Genomic DNA, 18,294 nt, shown 5'->3' with positions numbered 1-18,294 from the left:
AACGTTTTTTCTACAACCTGAGGCATTTACAGTAGATCATTATGGGGTTATTAGAATTCCATTTTACACTTTTCTCTTCTCTCTCTTTCTTACCCCTGTCTTTATGTCTTTCTCACTCTCTTTTTATCTTACAGACTCCGAGAGGAACAGTCCCGATGCCAAAAATCAGGTCTGTCATCTCAATTTAATTAAATGTAAAATGATGTTTGTTGTTGTATATTTATTGTTATTCGTTTTTTATGTATTGCTGTTGTTTGCTCTAAATTTGTAATAAGATTATCTGTGTATATAGTAGAACCTCAAAGATACAAACCTCAGAGTTATGGATTAACCGGTCAACCGAACGGGCAATATTAAACCGGGACATGTAGGCCTACTAAATGCAAAAAAACATCTTAGTCTACAGACAAAGAGAAATGTTGCTTAGATTTGCTTAAAACATATCAGATATTTACAGTATCTGGCTAAATTATAAAAAAACATACGCATTCAAAATATTCTATAAAGGTTTGATGCTGTTTTTAGGTGAATTTCAAAGTGTTACAGACATTTCAGTGTTCAGGACCACCTCAATTCCCCAAATGTTCCTGAGGTCCTACTGTTGTACTTTTTTGGATAGGTTTGAATTAATGTAAAAATGCAAATGATTAGGAGACATGTGGATTCAATTGATGAGTTTTATTAAGGTATTCTATCAACCTGGAATGGCACCTGTGTTTATGGCTTTGCACATTAATAGACTTCAAGATCTGTTTCTGAATGGGTTTTTTGTTGCCATTCGTCTCATCACAGGTTCAGCCAATGAAAACGAGTCCCTTCAGTCTTTCTCCTACCTTGAGCAGCATCAAGGTGAGTGAATTAGTGCACTCACATGCGAGAGAGACGGTTTGTGTGTGTGTGTGAGTGACTGTTATCTATTTAGCCCCCACGATATACCTCTGGTGGAGCTGCATAGAGATAGGCCAATATGCAAATCAGGATGTTTTGACCATTATGAATGCTGACATGCCCATCAACTCCTGAGAACTAGAGAGTAGGAACGAGCACAACCCACTTTATAAAAACATGCTTCAGAGAGACAGACTGCGGACATTGATGTATAGAAATTGAGGGAGATCAAGGAAAAAAATAGTTTTGGGCAGATGGATGGATAGGAGCTTCCTCAGGTCAGAAATCGTCAGCCAACTTGGAATATTGTAAAATTATTTACTCAACAGAGCTCAACATTTTATGCATGGTAATATATTTTGTACTGTATGTTGTGGCCCCCATTAGGGCCAAAATGCTGATCAAATTCATAAATACTGAACAAAAATATAAACGCAACATGCAGCAATTTCAAAGATTTTACTGCGTTTCAGTTCCTAGAAAGAAATCAGTCAATTGAAATAAATAAATTAGGCCCTAATCTTTGGATTTCACATCACTGGGCAGGGGCGCAGCCATGGGTGGGCCTGGGAGGGCATAGGTTACGGAGCCAGACCCACCCTGGACTGGCGTGGTTACACGTGGTCTGCGGTTGTGAGGCTGGTTTGATGTACTGCCAAATTCTCTAAAAGATGTTGGAGGCGGCTTATGATAGAGAAATTAACATTACATTCTCTGGCAACAGCTCTGGTGGACATTCCTGCAGTCAGCATGCCAATTGCATGCTCCCTCAAAACTTGAGACATCTGTGGCATTGTGTTGTGTGACAAAACTGCACATTTTAGAGTGGCATTTTTTGTCCCCAGCACAAGGTGCACCTATGTAATGATTGTGCTGTTTAATCAGCTTCTTGATATGCCACACCTGTCAGGTGGATGGATTATCTTGGCAAAGGAAAAAATGCTCACCAACAGGGATGTAAACAAATTTGTGCACAAAATTAGAGTGAAATAAGCTTTTTGTGCGTCTAGAAAATGTATGGGATCTTTTATTTCAGCTCATAAAATATGGGACCAACACTTTACATGTTGTGTTTATATTTTTGTTCAGTATATACAGTGCCTTTTTCCACATTTTGTTACATTACAGCCTTATTCTAAAATGGATTAAATAAAAACATTTCCTCAGCAATCTACTCACAATACCCCATAATCACAAAGCGAAAACAGGTTCTTAGACATTTTTGCTAATAAAAAACTAATAAAAAACTGAAATACCTTTTTTACATAAGTATTCAGACCCTTTGCTATGAGACTCGAAATCGAGCTCAGGATGCAGGGTGCCCAAAAAATTCTGCAGCATTGAAGGTCCCCAAGAACACAGTGGAAGAAGTTTGGAACCACCAAGACTCTTCCTAGAGCTGGCTGCCTGGCCAAACTGAGCAATCAGGGGAGAAGGGCCTTGGTCAGGGAGGTGACCAAGAACCCGATGGTCATTCTGACAGAGCTCTAGAGTTCCTCTGTGGAGATGGGAGAACCTTCCAGGACAACCATCTCTGCAGCACTCCACCAATCAGGCCTTTTATGGTAGAGTGGCCAGACGGAAGCCACTCCTCTGTAAAAGGCACATGACAGCCCGCTTGGAGTTAGCCAAAAGGCACCTAAAGACTCTCAGACCATGAGAAACAAGATTCACTGGCCTGATGAAATCAAGATTGAACTCTTTGGCCTGAATGCCAAGCATCACGACTCACGTCTGGAGGAAACCTGGCACCGTCCCTACGGTGAAGCATGGTGGTGGCAGCATCATGCTGTGGAGATGTTTATTTTATTTTATAAATTAGCAACAAAACTAAAAAAAACTGTTTTTGCTTTGTCGTTATGGGGTATTGTGTGTAGATTGATGCGGGTGGAAAAACCATTCAATCAATTTAGAATAAGGCTGTAACCTAACAACATTTTGAAAACGTCAAGGGGTCTGAATACTTTCCGACTGGCTCAATTCAGTCTTATGTAGCAAAATGTGAAATGCTGTTTTTTAAATTGGATAAAAGTAGAGACTCAGAGCTAGAAAATGGTATATCATACACTACAGTTGAGGAACAATGGGAAAGTAATTATGCTTTGGAAGTTGATAAACTTGTAACCCCACTTTTGAGAAAATGGCCCTTGAATGTTTTGGTACACGTTCTGGCGAGCTCTTCTTTGTCTACACCCATTCAGCATCGTTCACACCCTCTTAAGCCTTAGCCCCACCCATCTCTTTAAGGATTCAAGTGAGGCCATGTGCTAAACAGAGTGAGTATGGTAGTGTACTAAACAACCAAAGATTTCAACACTAAAGGCTGGTTTATACTACATCTATCGACATGTCTGCCTGGCTCCCGAGTGGCGCAGTGGTCTAAGGAACCTTTGCCACTAGAGATCCTGGTTCGAATCCAGGCTCTGTCGTAGCCGGCCACAACCGGGAGACCCATGGGGCGGCGCACAATTGGCCCAGCGTCGTCCAGGGTAGGGGAGGGAATGGCCGGCAGGGATGTAGCTCAGTTGGTAGAGCATGGCGTTTGCAATGCCAGGGTTGTGGGTTCGATTCCCACAGGGGGGCCACTATGAAAAATAAAGAAATTATGTATGCACTCACTTAACTGTAAGTCGCTCTGGATAAGAGTGTTTGCAAAATGACTCAAATGTAAATGTCTATTGTCCACCGACATCAAACGTATCGTTGTCGTTTTGAAAAAGTATAAACACAAAAACTACAGGCTGCATGACGTCAGCAGCCTGGTGGTCCAAAATAGCATAACTGGTGTATTTTAACACAAAAAAAAAATCCATTTAAAAATTAATTTAGTATATGTCAATCCAGCAAACCAAAAGACAAAATAAACTTTCTTAACAATGTTTTGGTTAATTTCTAGCTTGGTAGCTAGCCAGTTCAAATGATGACCATATCATATAGCTGACAACGTCTTAACTTTAGCTAATTTGTATTTATTATTACACAACAAGATCATTATTTAAAAGTTAATGGCGAGCTAATTACAGAAAATAGCTCACGGTTGTGAGTGTGATAAAAATAAAAGCAGGGCATTCTACCGGATAATTTTTTTACTTGGATACTATCTTGTTGGCCTAACGTTATATCCTAATTTGACTTTGGTGCAGGTCATGTTGTTCTTCACATTACCGTCTCTGGTAACATACACACTATATCAAATAAAATCAACGTTTATTTGTCACATGCACAGGATACAGAAGGTGTAAACGGTACAGTGAAATGGTTACTTGCATAGTGGAGTCTTTTGTTTAGACATGTAGCTAACTAGCTAAACAATGAACCATAATCCCAACTCATAAAGTTACTACCCTGCATGAATCTGCAGGAAGCTAACGCTAACCAACTAGGTTCAATGTTCGCTAGCTAGCGAACATTAGGCTATACCTAGCAATGCAAATGGCTCTGACATACAAATAATAATACTACACACATCATACACGTAATGTTAGCTAGCGAGCCAGCCAGCTAACGTTAGCTAGCTAGCTAACAGTACGCTTTAACTTGCAATGAAAACAACTTTCTGAGAAAATTAGAAATATATCATATCTGAAAAGCTAGACTCTCTTACCTGTATACATGGATGAACGCTTCTCTCTCTCTGTCACGGATGCCATGGTTGCCCTTAGTTTGAAAATGTAATCTGGAGACAGATGTTTTATACAACAGCCTTCTGTGTGTTCTCTTTTCGACTCCCTCTGCATATATGCAATCAAACGCCAGAATGTTCTCCATCCCCTTAGCTATCATACTCTGCTTCTACTGGACATTCCACTGATATCAAAACTCGGTCCTCCAGAAAGTGGAGAGCATTAGTAACACTTTTGCAGTTCTTTGTGATATCTTTCAAAAAAGCTGCATTAGAAAGGATTACCTACACATACTGAGCAGCTCATGTTATAGACAGAAGCATGCTACATGGCAGACCAATCCGAACAAATCTCTCGGCATGTCCAGCCCATCCATTATCTCAGCCAATCATGGCTAGTGGGAAGGTTCCTGTCTTTTTCCGTGGCTAAACCCATTAGGCTCATTTAACAATTTTATACATATTTACAGATGAAATCCAAGTTTGTTATTAAGGCACATAAAAGTTCACATGTTCCAGAAGGCATTTCTGCCAAAAGACACATTTTGATTTAAAAAAAAAAAACGTTTACGTTCAAATGCCTCTCCTGTGAAGTAGTGAAGCGCGACATATGCCTTGTTTCCTGAAACAAGTCACATATACACTGAACAAAAATATAAATGCAACATCAGGGCCTAAAATTCACTGCCACTGTGGCAGGTAGATGAAAAAATCTACCAGCCACTCAGAATTTTTACCAGCCAAAATATATTTTTGCCTAAATTATATTTAAAAAATGATGACCATCCTTTGTAATGTTTCTAAAACAAGAAATGTATTATTAAGAAGTAATGTGGTATATTGCTCAATTTAATGAAATGTTTTGTGACCCGATTCTTTTACCCCAAATATCAGATGAGAAATAATGTTCAGCTATGAAACAAAACAGCAGAAATACTTTGAAAACAGCTACGTCAGCATTTTTTGCTAGAAATCACAACTCGCATATATGCGGATACTTGGCTTTTGACTCTATTTTTTATTCACAGATTCAAATGTAATGCTCGCACTATAGAGCCCTGCAAATTGACCACCCGCCAACGTGGCTGGTGAAATAGACATTCTTACCTGCCAATACCTAAATCTACCCGCATTTGGCGGGTGTTAATTTTGTGCCCTGCGACATGTAAAGTGTTGGTCCCATGTTTCATGAGCTGCAATAAAATATCCCAGAAACTTTCCATACGCACGAAAAGCTTATTTATTTCAAATTTTGTGCCCAAATTTGTTTACATCCCTGTTAGTAAGCATTTTCCTTTGCCAAGATAATCCACCCACCTGACAGGTGTGGCATATCAAGAAGCTGATTAAACAGCCTGATCATTACAGAGGTGCACCTTGTGCTGGGGACAATAAAAGGCCACTCTAAAATGTGCAATTTTGTCACACAACACAATGCCACAGATGTCTCAAGTTTTGAGGGAGAGTGCAATTGCCATGCTGACTGCAGGAATGGCAACCAGAGCTGTTGCCAGATAATTTGATGTTAATTTCTCTATCATAAGCCGCGTCCAACGTTGTTTTAGAGAACTTGGAAGTACGTCCAACCGGCCTCACAACCGCAGACCACATGTATGGCGTCGTGTGGGCGAGCGGTTTGCTGATGTCAATGTTGTGAACAGAGTGCCCGATGGTGGCGGTGGGATTATGGTATGTGCAGGCATAAGCTACAGACAACGAATACAATTGCATTTTATCGATGGCAATTTGAATGCACAGAGATGCCGTGACGAGATCCTGAGGCCCATTGTTGTGCCATTCACCCGCCGCCATCACCTCATGTTTCAGCATGATAATGCACGGCCCAATGTCGCAAGGATCTGGAAGCTGAAAATGTCCCAGTTCTTCCATGGACTGCATACTCACCAGACATGTCACCCATTGAGCATGTTTGGGATGCTCTGGATTGACGTGTTCCAGTTCCCGCCAATATCCAGCAACTTCGCACAGCCATTGAAGAGGAGTGGGACAACATTCCACAGGCCACAATCAATAGCCTGATCAACTCTATGCGAAGGAGATGTGTCGCGCTGCATGAGGCAAATTGTGGGCACATCAGGTACTGACTGGTTTTCTGATCCACGCCCCTACTTTTTTTTAAAGGTATCTGTGACCAACTGATGCATATCTGTATTCCAGCATCATGCTGTGGGGATGCTTTTCAGTGACAGGGACTGTGAGACTAGTCAGGATTGAGGGCAAGATGAACGGAGCAAAGTACAGAGAGATCTTTGATGAAAACCTGCTCCAGAGCGCTCAGGACCTCAGACTGGGGCGAAGGTTCACCTTCCTACAGGACAACCCTAAGCACACAGCCAAGACAACGCAGGAGTGGCTTCGGGACAAGTCTCTGAATGTCTTTGAATGGCCCAGCCACAGGCCGGACTTGAACCCGATCGAACATCTCTGGAGAGACCTGAAAATAGCTGTGCAGCAACGCTCCCCATCCAACCTGACAGACATTGAGAGGATCTGCAGAGAAGAATGGGAGAAACTCCCCAAATACAGGTGTGCCAAGCTTGTAGCGTCATACCCAAGAAGTCTTGAGGCTGTAATTGCTGCCAAAGGTGCTTCAACAAAGTACTGAGTAAAGGGTCTGAATACTTATGTAAATGTAATATTTCCATTTTTTATTTGTAATATATTTGCTAAAATCTGTTGACATAGTTGTATTTATTGCAGATTACGTTTGTAACTTTAAATGTTTTATTTAACATTACTCTAGATTTAATTGTTCAGTGTTGTGTGACTGGTGATACAGTATGCGTAGAAAATGTGGAAGTTTAGTTGCTAATGGTCTACGTCATGTTTTGGCTTGAATGTTAGCTGTGTGGTTCATATATAGATGATACTCATGAAACCACCCAGATCCTTAGTTTTAGGCAAAAAATATGTTTATGCGCCAATCAGGTCATTTCTGGACCATATTTCTGTCCATTTAAGGGACACATTTTGGCAACTAGATTGAGGCCTGTGTACCAGATGTCCCAAAACATTTTGATGATTATTCTTTTGATGTATTTACCTGTTGAGTTTTAACCCTATTCAATGTTTGATATTATTCACCCTGCAGAGTAAAAGTGAGGCGGGACCTGAGATGACCTCCACCCATGTGCCGCCTCCCTCCCAGCAGCAGACGCCTCACCCTCACACACAACTCATGTTGGCAGGGAGTCAGCTGGCAGGGGTAAGCACTGGCACAGATGTAGTGTGTTGGCGGTTAGGGTGATAGACAGTAAGCATCATCTGCTTCGCTCTTGCTCTTGCTTGCGTCTTTCCAAGGTTGGAGTGAATTCCATTTCACTTCAATTCTGTCAATTCAGGAAGTAAACGGAAATTCAAATTAAAATCTTCCTCATTCCTGAATTGACTAAATTAAAATGGAATTGATCCCATCTCTGCCTCTTACTGCCTGCTCAAATGCTGGGTGACACTATTATTTTTCTCTACCTCTACTGCTTTTCCCCCTCCTCTCTTTGGGCAAACCCTACCTTCTCCTCCACCTCCTCCTCCTCTTCCTCAGCTGGCTGCCCTCTTGCCTGCGCAGCAGCAGCTGTTGCTTCAGCAGGCCCAGGCTCAGCTCCTGGCCGCCGCCGTGCAGCAGTCCAACGCGGCTCACGCTGTTCATGCCGCCCACGCAGCCGCCCAAGCCAATCAGCAGCAGCAGCAACAACAGCTGACCAAACAGGAGCAAGCCCCGCCCCAGCTCACCCTCTCTCAGCCTATCCAGCTCACCGCCCAGGTAGGAGCAGCCAGTCACGGATCAGATATGACCAGCTTTAAGTCAATCTAACGCACTAACCAACATTCATCTATGTCAGAAGTGTTTCTCTATATACTCTTGGGTGATGTTAGTTTAAAGGCTGGGGCTGTGCACATTTTGGTTCTTTGCTCATTTCTTTGCATTATATTTCCTCCAAGGGTGTGTGTATGTTGCAAATCAAACATGACTTGTTGACCTCTTTCTCTTTCTCTCTCGCTCCTGCTCCCCCTCTCTCTTACTCCTGTAGGATATCCAACAGCTGTTGCAGCTGCAGCAGTTAGTCCTGATGCCCGGCCACCACCTGCATTCTCCTCAGTTCCTCCTGCCTCAAGCCCAGGGACAACAGGGGCAGCAGGGTAAGTGGGACCTACTAAGTAAGTGGGAACCACCATCATCAACACTGTGACTTACTCTTCGCACAAAACATAATGTAGAGCTTGGCATTATGATCTAACTGCTTAGTTCTAAAACAAGTTGAAATAATACAGTTAAAATACAATAAAGTAGTGTTCATGTAATTACAATACTTTAATAGTGTTAATAGTGTTAATTGCTTCTCCGTTGTGTTCCTCAGGTTTGCTCTCGACACCTAATTTAATTCCCCTACCTCAGCATCAGCAAAGCCAGGGGAGTCTTCTAACTACACCACCCAGGATGGGACTGCAAGCACAGGTATAGTATTATTGAAAACCACCTAAAATGTGTGTGTGTGTCCGTGTGTGTCTCCCCGTGTGTGTGTGTGTTGAGACTACACTTTAAAACATCCTGTACTACATACTTGTAAGTACAGTAGGGATCTGCCTCTACAAGCAGAAATCAAAGAGCTCTGTTGAATCAGTGCTGGTGCATTGATCCAAACACTGATCTAATCAAAACAAAACCAGTAACCCAGAGTGTGTTTGAATTGATATACAGTTTAAACATTGCTAATGTCAGTGTGCCAGCCACCCCTCGCAATTCCACAGGAATGATATGGGTTTATGTCTCATGTACTGTAGCGTCGCCATGGTGATGGCCTCTCATCATTACAGAGGGACAAGAGCGGGGACGGCGGCGTGACCACCGGGGCCTCAGCAGCCCCCATGACCTCGGTGACCTCTGGCCCGCACGGCGAGGAGCCCAGTGACCTGGAGGAGCTGGAGCAGTTCGCCCGCACCTTCAAACAGAGACGCATCAAACTAGGCTTCACACAGGTACGCTTGTATGTATATATGTGTGTGTGTGTGTGTGTGTGTGTGCATGTGTGTGCGTGTGTGTGTATGTGTTGTGATAAAGGTCAAGAGAACCAGGAGCAATTTGATCAAGCTAGACTTCACATGGGTCCGAGTGTGTATGTGTGTTTGCAGTGAGGGGGGGTCAGGAGGAGCTAGAGGCCAGAATGAAGATGACTGTTTAACACAAATTCTCTCTTCCCTCAGGGTGACGTAGGCATGGCGATGGGGAAACTGTATGGGAATGATTTCAGCCAGACCACCATCTCTCGCTTCGAGGCCCTCAACCTGAGCTTTAAGAATATGTGCAAGCTCAAGCCTCTGCTTGAGAAGTGGCTAAACGATGCAGAGACCATGGCGATAGACAGCATGCTTCCCAGCCCGAACTCTCTCTCCTCCCCCATGATGGGGTTTGAGGGCATGCCGGGGCGCCGCAGGAAGAAACGCACCAGCATTGAGACCAACGTTCGGGTGGCTTTAGAGCACAACTTCATCTTGGTAAGAAAGAGATAGGTCCCACAACAGACCCCTAGGGAACCCACTCAAATTACATTCTACATAAACCAATGACTCTGTCCCCAACAGTTTATTGAAGTTTATTTCACTTTTTTTTCATTTAAAAATATTGATCCTTGCTTGGTATTTTCTAAATACCGCTGAAACTGTTGAACGTAACATTGACAGCTTTGTGCGATATAAAATGTTTGTGGCCTGTGACAAAATGCTTGACCATGATTTCTGACCGCGTTCCCTCCAGAACCAGAAGCCTAACTCAGAGGAGATCCTCCTGATGGGCCAGCAGCTCAACATGGAGAAGGAGGTGATCCGGGTCTGGTTCTGCAACCGACGCCAGAAAGAGAAGCGCATCAACCCTTGCAGTGCCACCCCACCCCTGCCCAGCCAGCCCCCCTCTGTGATGCACAAACCCCCCTGCTACAGCCCACACATGGTATGACCCTGCACTCACCCATCCACACCCTCCCCACCATGCCTCTCATTGGCAGGCCTTTCTATATCTATGGACATGCCCCCTCCCTCTGTGACCCTGTGGCCCAACCCATCCTGCACTGCTCCACTCTCAGCACCATGCAAATGGCTACACTGTTGTATGAGGTGTGATATGTTACACACCAACCCACACGTCATCACAGTTACACCATGAGAGCACGTTTCTTCTGTCTCTCTCCTGCTCACAACCTATCCACCTCTCTCTTTCTTTCTTTCTTTCTTTCTTTCTTTCTTTCTTTCTTTCTTTCTTTCTTTCTTTCTTTCTTTCTTTCTTTCTGTACCTCTCCCTCCAGATGTCCAGTCAGGGGCTGCACCAGGCTGCCACCAGCCTCAGCACAACAGGTGAGGAAATAGATTTTTTGATACATTTGTGTTTTTGTGAAGCTAGGCCACAAGTGCCAGAGGTCTAAATTCCCTTTAGTGGAAGTGCAGATGCTCAGTACCATGGCCATTGGGGCAACCTATCAATGTAACCAAATGTACTGTTTAGCATTCATATTACTACTGATGGTTCTCTCTCTCTTTCTCAGTGACCAGTCCATCGCCCTCGGCGACCTGCCCTCTGACTCCCAGTGGCTCTGCAGCCACCAGCTCCGCCTCCTCCTCTATGACTCCGCCTCCACACAGCACAGCCAGCCCCGCCCCTCCCACCCTCAGTACCCACAGCCTGAACGCTGGGTGAGTGTCCTTGCTCTCTCTCTCTCTCTCTCTCTCTCTCTCTCTCTCTCTCTCAACTACTGTTCTACACTTACTCAATCTAACACTGAACAATCCCTCATACTCAACAAACACAAACACACTTTGATAGTAGACGCTGGGTTAGTGTCCCCTAATTATATCATTCTAATTCGGTGGTCTACTCTATCCGCTCTCTGTCCCTTGCACACTCAACGACTACTGCACATGTGCTCAATTGAACACTGACTCCTAACACTGTATCCTCAACACACCTTTCTGTGTTTCATCACTTTGCCAGGTTGTCAAATAAACACCAACATGCACGCTAATCAATCAGCAAGAGTACATAGCGTAACTGACATTCTGAGATTTACAGACAAGTATTTCGCTGCACACACTGTAACATCATACGCAGCCAATAAAGCAAACTTTGAGACTGGATGAGGTGATATTTACTGACTTGCTGGGAATTTATGGTATTGGACTACATGTGGAATGTCATGTCACCCCACCTGTTTTGCAGCAAATCTGAAAGTTCTCACACATATGAAGAAACATGAATATTTGTCTGCAGGCACGAACGTGTTAGTCAACCCAGAGTCAGACCCAATGCATAAATTCAAAACATGTTGTGTATCCATAACAGACATAAATGTGGGTGTTTGATTAATGAGCTTTCACTTAACCCTCTTGGTCCTTTCTCTAACTCTGCATGTGTGAATGTGTGCGTGTTTGAATGTGTGTGTATGTGCACATGGGTGAATATGGACCCATACATATTCCAGGAACACAATGATGGGAGTAAGCACAGGGATGAACCAGGCTCTCGTCAGCAGCAATCCCCTGGCCACAATGCAAGGTGTGTTAGTCTGACAAAATCTGACAAAAGTGTGTATCCAGATTATGGACGGTATTCTGACTTCTGATAAGTGCACGCAACGCTGCCTCGTGTAAATCATGAATTGATGTCAATAGGATACAATTCTGAAAAGAAGATGTCCCTCAATTTGCCATCATTTCAACATGCGATTTCAGATCAATTGAAATTGCATGTCTTCACACCATCCCATTCCATCCATATCACCACCAAGTAGATAATGGGAGTGTCGTGTGTGTCTGTGTGTATGTGCCAAGCGTGAGTTTTTCTGCAAGCTCTGACTAACTAAGCTCTCCTTGCTCTACCCACACTACTTTATCTCATCTGTTGCAATGTCTCTCCTTCATCATCACCATCCTTCATCTCACCATGTCATCAGTTACAGTGTCACCCAAATCGATGCCCATGTATCTCTGGTAGGTGTATTCACTTTTATTATTTCTCCTCTACCTTTCTCTTCCCACATCAATTCTTCCACCTGCCTCTCTCACCGCGTCCCCTGAAACTCGATCATGGCTCAGCTCTGGCTGCCAGTGGTGGGCAGCTGCCCATTTCCAGTCTTGAGGCCGGAGGTCAGATGATCCTGAGCGGGGCTGGGGTTCGCCCCTCCCTATTCTTCAACCGTCACACCCTTCTGCCTATGGCGTCCCCCCAAGCCGGCGTGGGATTGGTCGGCAGTCCCAGGGGCGCCTCTCCACCCCCCGGCGCCAGCGGCATGGACGTCGACTCCTGCTCCGCCTCTCCCTGCTCCAGCCCTGGCTCCTTCTGCTCGTTCAGCGAAGCCTCACCGCCGCCGCTTGGCGGGGCCATGGCCGAGTGATGACGACACAACCCAAAGGATCCTATCAGAAGGAGGAGGAGGAGGAGTTTTAGTGGAGCTTTACAGAAAAACCTTGCCTTTCAACCAAAGCCATCTATCTCTCCCTCCATTTGTCGCCTCTGCTCTCTCTCCCAGAGTCTTTCAAAGCCAAAAAAATACACCGATTGAAAGAGGAAGAAGAGAGCAAGGAAGAATGGAGAGGAGGAGAGAACAGGAGAACGGGGGAGATTTAAACCAAAAAAATGATATATCTATACAGTTGGAGAGGTGGCATTGTGGAAGGCAGTACATTTATTCCTTTCTCTGGAAAAGAACAAATGAGCTGACAAAACTGGATGAAAAAGAGGGCAGGGATGAGAACTGAACTAAGACTTTGTGTGAGAGATGGGTGGCAAGGACAGGAAAGGAAGGAAAGAAAGAAAGACTTTCAACAAGCTTCAGCGGATGGATGGAAAGAAAACCAAATAAAAAACTAGAGGGAAACACACAAAGACAAAAATGACAAACATGCCAAAATCTCCAAAACCGAAGTACCAAAAACTGAAACCAAAAAAACGGAGAGAAAAGCTTTACTTAAAAGACTTATGATTCTGATCTGTCCAGGATCAGCACATCAACCACACTCAACAACGCCAAAAACATGTATCATTTCATCGTAATATGCTCTTTTACAACGTTTATTTTTGTATTTTATATGATTTGAGCTTTGGGTTATGTCATACCAAATTAAACATGATTTGATATAGATATCTTAGTAGTGTCAGTCCTCCCACATATCTCTACCTACCTCTCTAGTGGCTCTACAGTTTCAACCTAGTTACAGTATTAAACTGTATTGTGGATTTAGCAGTCACCTCAGACTAATAACAATTAGTAACTTTACAACTTATTTTGTGGGTTATTTTCTTATTACTGATTTTTCTAATTGAATCCTCATAGTCATGACCATCGTAAATTGTAATCATCACCATTAGGGTTATTATCTTCAATATTTGTTTAATATGATGAGATATTGTTGCCTCCTTTGTTTCAGTCCAAAATTATTGACACCCTTGATAAAGATGTGCAATAATGACTCTATAAAATAAAGAATTCAAATACTGGACTATATTGTATGCAAAATAAATGGGGAAATTATATTATGTTATATGAATAATTGCTCAGAGAAAGAGATTTTGTTTAACAAGTAATACAAAAAAAATCTTTAAAAGATAGGTGTCAAAATTATTGGCACCCCTGTTTTCAATACCCCTTGTGAGGATAATGACACTGAGCCTTTTTCTAAAATGTTTTATGAGATTGGAAGACAGCAAGACAATAACCCCAAGCACTAATAAAACATGTACATATAAATGGTTAATTGACCACAAAATCAACATTTAGCAATGGCCATCTCAGTCTCTGGCCTTGAAACCCATTGAAAACCTGTTGTTTGAAGGCTCAGTGTCATTATCCTCACAAGGGGAGGAAGCTGGAGTATTAAAAACAGGGGTGCCAATCATTTTGATCACTATCTTTTTTAGATTTGTTTTTATTACTTTCTCTGAGCAATTGTATTTGTATAAAATAACATAATTTATCCTTTTTTTTTTTTTGCAACAATATAGCTCAGTATTTTAATAATTTATTTTATACAATCTTTTTTGCTCTATCAAGGGTGCCAATAATTATGGACCAGACTTTATATGAACACCAAAATGTACTCTACTGCCTGTTGCTTCAAGTACACATACATACACACACACACACACACACACACAGACACACACACACACACACACACACATACACACCAGACTACACTAGAATGTATCGAGATGTTGAACCAAAATAATCCTTTATGCCTTTCATTATATTTGTTTGCCTGTTTTTTTAATATATATAATTTTCATATAATTCCACCAACTTCATATCATTCACTTCCAGTCAGTCACTCTTGGATACCAAAGCATTGTTTCTCCCGGCTGGAAGAGCCAGGAAACAAGTGTTCAAACAGAGACCTCAGCAGTGTCAAAACCCAAACACCCAATAACAGAGGACGACTCCACACCAAAACAAAAGTGACAGCGTCCCTCCCAGCCCCCAACCCCCTGCCCCCCATCCCTTCTGCCCCTCTCCTTTGCCTCGAAAGATGGGGTCAAAGGGCCAAAGAAAGAAGAAGAGAAGAAAACAAAAAGACTGCCCAAAGGAGTCAAAGGTAAAAAGAGGATCTGTTGGAAACTGCAGGGGAAAACCGATCTGGAATGGAGGACCAAAACCAAAAAACAACCTTACCAAAACCTCCGTATGAGCGACTAAACTGAACAGATAAGAAACCAAAAACCAAATACAACACGTCGTGGACAAAGAAGAGGAGGAGGAGGAGGCTTTAGAGAGAGGGAGGGGTCAGGCCCTGTCTGTCACAGCCTGAGACAGAGAGGCTCCCTCTTTCCGTCTCACTCTCTCCTCCCTCCTCCATTTGTGACCTCACTTTGTTCACCCTTTTCCTGGACGGAATAGCTAATGACCTCGCTGAACTGAATAAAAACTTTATTTTTTTCGTTTTTGCTTTTCATGGTCTGTCTTTCAATTGCTGTATGACTTTGTCTCATTGCTTTCTACTTATAATGGGGATGATGGGGTGATTTATTGCCTATTTTCATATCTTGTCTGGGTTCTTTTTTTGTGGTGCATTTTTCATTAGGTGGTTGGAAATAATGCTGTGAAAATATAGCTTCAAAATGTTTCTTTGATCAAGAATGTCGTGAAAAAGCCACAACTGAATACCAAAAGCAAAACTTCTTGACACACAGACATACCAAATACCAACCAAACCAATGCACAATTGTCAGAGAGGAACAGTTGAATAACTGTGTTTGTGCTAGGTTTTCTGGATAGAGATATAGAGAGACTGGTTGAGAGAGAAAGGTACTGTGCGTGCGTGTGCATTCAGGCATGCTTCCATACATGATTGCTCACATACCTGTGTGTGAGATATGGAGGGTGTGTATGTGACAGGGGAACAAAGGAGGGAAAGAATGAGTGTGTGGAAAGAGTTATTCTCTTGCACATTAACCAAACCATAAAGTTTCAGTACACAGTGTTCTGTCTAGTGTACCACAGAATAGTGTTCGACAAAGACAGGGAACTTCACACATGAAGTGAGGCATTCTTGGGCACATATAGGCAGATATTAAAGGCAACCAATGATAATATTGTGGGGAGGGGCGGGCGGAAATCAACTGAAAACCAGTTGACATACACTTTTAGAGGGAATGTATCTGTTAGTGCTTCAATAGATTTTGTAGGAAAAAATATATATGTTCTACTGCATACTTATTGCTAATGTATAAAAGGCTGTGAAATGATCCTTGATAAAAATGTTGATGGTAATGATGACTTGATTTTAGACCAAAAGCTTTAAACTATCTCTCTGGGGATCTTTGTTTGAAGATTTGTATTTATTCATGTACGGGGGAGGATAGGTTTCTTTGCAAATGATTTGTATGTTATGAACTCTCACCTGTTTATTTATTGATTCATTCATTTATGTAATTTATTTGTTCTATTTATGGATTCTGACCTTTGTAATAGCTGGGGGTTGTGAGGTTCTATTTTGGAGAGAGGTGATCTTGAGATTAAGACAAGAAGACAAAATGCTTTAAAACACAAAGAAAAATGTCAAGCTTTAAAACAAAAACTGAAACCAAATGTAAAGACTGTTCTTGTAATGGGTGTCTTCTCAGAACCCATCTCAACTGATAAAAGCCCTAACCTAACAGAGAGGAAGAGAGAGAGAGAGAGAGGGAGAGGGAGAGAGAGAGACTATCAAACTGATCCATGAAATGGGTGCATTTTAGAGTAAAGTGGCCCCTGAAATGTCTTCTTTCGCTTTTCTACTTACACCTGTGAGTGCCAATAGGAGTTCAAACACGTCTAGATCTCTCTAGATGTTCATACTTTCTCCAGCTCTCTCTTTCTCTCTCTCGCTCTCTGATCCCGTCTTTCATTTCAAGGTGAGGGTGAAATCATATATACCTCATATTCTGTGATGAAAAACCAAATAGACAGAAGCTTTAATAAGACATGTGACCATGGTCATCTTGGCTCAGGAGAGGGATACAATAACGGGCCTGGCTATTGAGTTTGATGAACAAGACTTTAGAATACTTTTAAAAAAGAATAGTTTGTAAGCAGTTTCCTCTATTTTATAGGTAACACGTGCTATGACCTCACTCCTCAGAAGTAGATACACCACTCCTCTCTCCTTCAGTGGGTCTTTGATTTCTGTTGACAATGCTGTGAGGGTATTGGAGGTGTTTATGGCAATGTTTCTTCTGAGAAGGTGTGTGTGGGATATTAACATGATGCTAATACTGTACAGTATGTGTGCCTGTGTAGGGCTCTCCTGTGGTGTACCGAGAATGATACCAAAGTTAAACCACCACAGTGAGACCACACACACAAAACACACACACACACACACACACACAGTTAATCCATGTGTATATAAACATTCAGGAGTCTTCATAAAGACTGTAAATGCTACATAATGGTATTTACCACCCTTCATTGATATCAAAAGACATACTACTGTCTTCAAGAGCACTTAATGCTATGAAGCGATGCGCCTTGAATTGTGATCATTTTATACTGTAGTTATAAGTGGCTATGAATGTTTGTTTTATGTGCTTATTAAGAATATCCTCAACTTATAGGTCTCCATGAACTAAGAGATTTCTTTGGCCTTGAGAACACATATGTCTGAACGTCACATCACATCAAAGTGGATACAGTAAAAGAGAGAACAAACAGTCCATTTTCCCCATATGCTTTGTTTCTTTTTTTAACATATTTTTTCTACAATACAGCTTAAATCCAAAGGTAATTTCATGAGGACGGCAAAGAAAGATTTTACTAATGAAAACCTCAATAGTGAAAACCAAAGAGCTCCATCAACCTTTTTTATTTTACACATAAAAAATTCGCATTTTTCTTTTTGATGGTAAAAACTCAAAAAGTTCTCTTTAATACGATGTTTGATGATGATGATAACTATGATGATGATGCTGATGATAACTAAAACATTGCTCTGTAACTTTGTATCTGTTAAGCCCATTTCCTTTCTGTTTGTGAGTAACCTGCTTTTACCTCAAGTCTCTCTCTGAGTTAGTAACCAGTTTTTTTTATTTTGTTCCCAACTGTTAAACTGTCCCTTACTCATCGCTATGGGTGTGCCTGTTGTTTGGGGGAAGGTGGACAAATGAAACAGTAAGTGTTAATAATAAAGTGCGAATTTAGACCAATCTGTCCATGTCTTTTATTTATTCGCCCTCTTGGTGTTTTCAAATAGGTATTCATTCCAGCAAAACCAGTTATTGAATGTCTAGCATATGACTAAAGAGATAC

At 42.2% G+C, this 18,294-nt stretch overlaps 1 protein-coding gene across 2 annotated transcripts in view; it reads left to right on the top strand.

The window, feature by feature from the left end:
- LOC121586445 (POU domain, class 2, transcription factor 2-like) overlaps positions 1-14,070 on the top strand; it is a 45,569-nt gene extending 31,499 nt beyond the window's left edge. Inside the window, exons 3-15 of one of the 2 annotated variants that reach the window (XM_045226364.1) lie at positions 135-169; positions 793-849; positions 7,623-7,736; positions 8,073-8,291; positions 8,560-8,668; positions 8,887-8,984; positions 9,311-9,505; positions 9,731-10,021; positions 10,281-10,472; positions 10,825-10,873; positions 11,062-11,209; positions 11,995-12,068; positions 12,608-14,070. In XM_045226364.1, the coding sequence (XP_045082299.1) occupies positions 135-169; positions 793-849; positions 7,623-7,736; positions 8,073-8,291; positions 8,560-8,668; positions 8,887-8,984; positions 9,311-9,505; positions 9,731-10,021; positions 10,281-10,472; positions 10,825-10,873; positions 11,062-11,209; positions 11,995-12,068; positions 12,608-12,906 (1,880 nt within the window). In that variant the 3' untranslated portion in view covers positions 12,907-14,070. Of the gene's footprint in view, positions 1-134; positions 170-792; positions 850-7,622; positions 7,737-8,072; positions 8,292-8,559; positions 8,687-8,886; positions 8,985-9,310; positions 9,506-9,730; positions 10,022-10,280; positions 10,473-10,824; positions 10,874-11,061; positions 11,210-11,994; positions 12,069-12,607 lie in introns of both variants that reach the window. The other variant, XM_045226363.1, reaches the window with a different exon arrangement.
- Positions 14,071-18,294: the final 4,224 nt, after the last annotated feature.

This window comes from Coregonus clupeaformis, chromosome 17 (assembly GCF_020615455.1).
Source record: "Coregonus clupeaformis isolate EN_2021a chromosome 17, ASM2061545v1, whole genome shotgun sequence".
NCBI classification, from domain to species: Eukaryota; Metazoa; Chordata; class Actinopteri; order Salmoniformes; family Salmonidae; genus Coregonus; species Coregonus clupeaformis.
The sequence above is the reverse complement of the archived record's forward strand: the minus strand, read 5'-3'. Positions and strand labels throughout refer to the sequence as shown.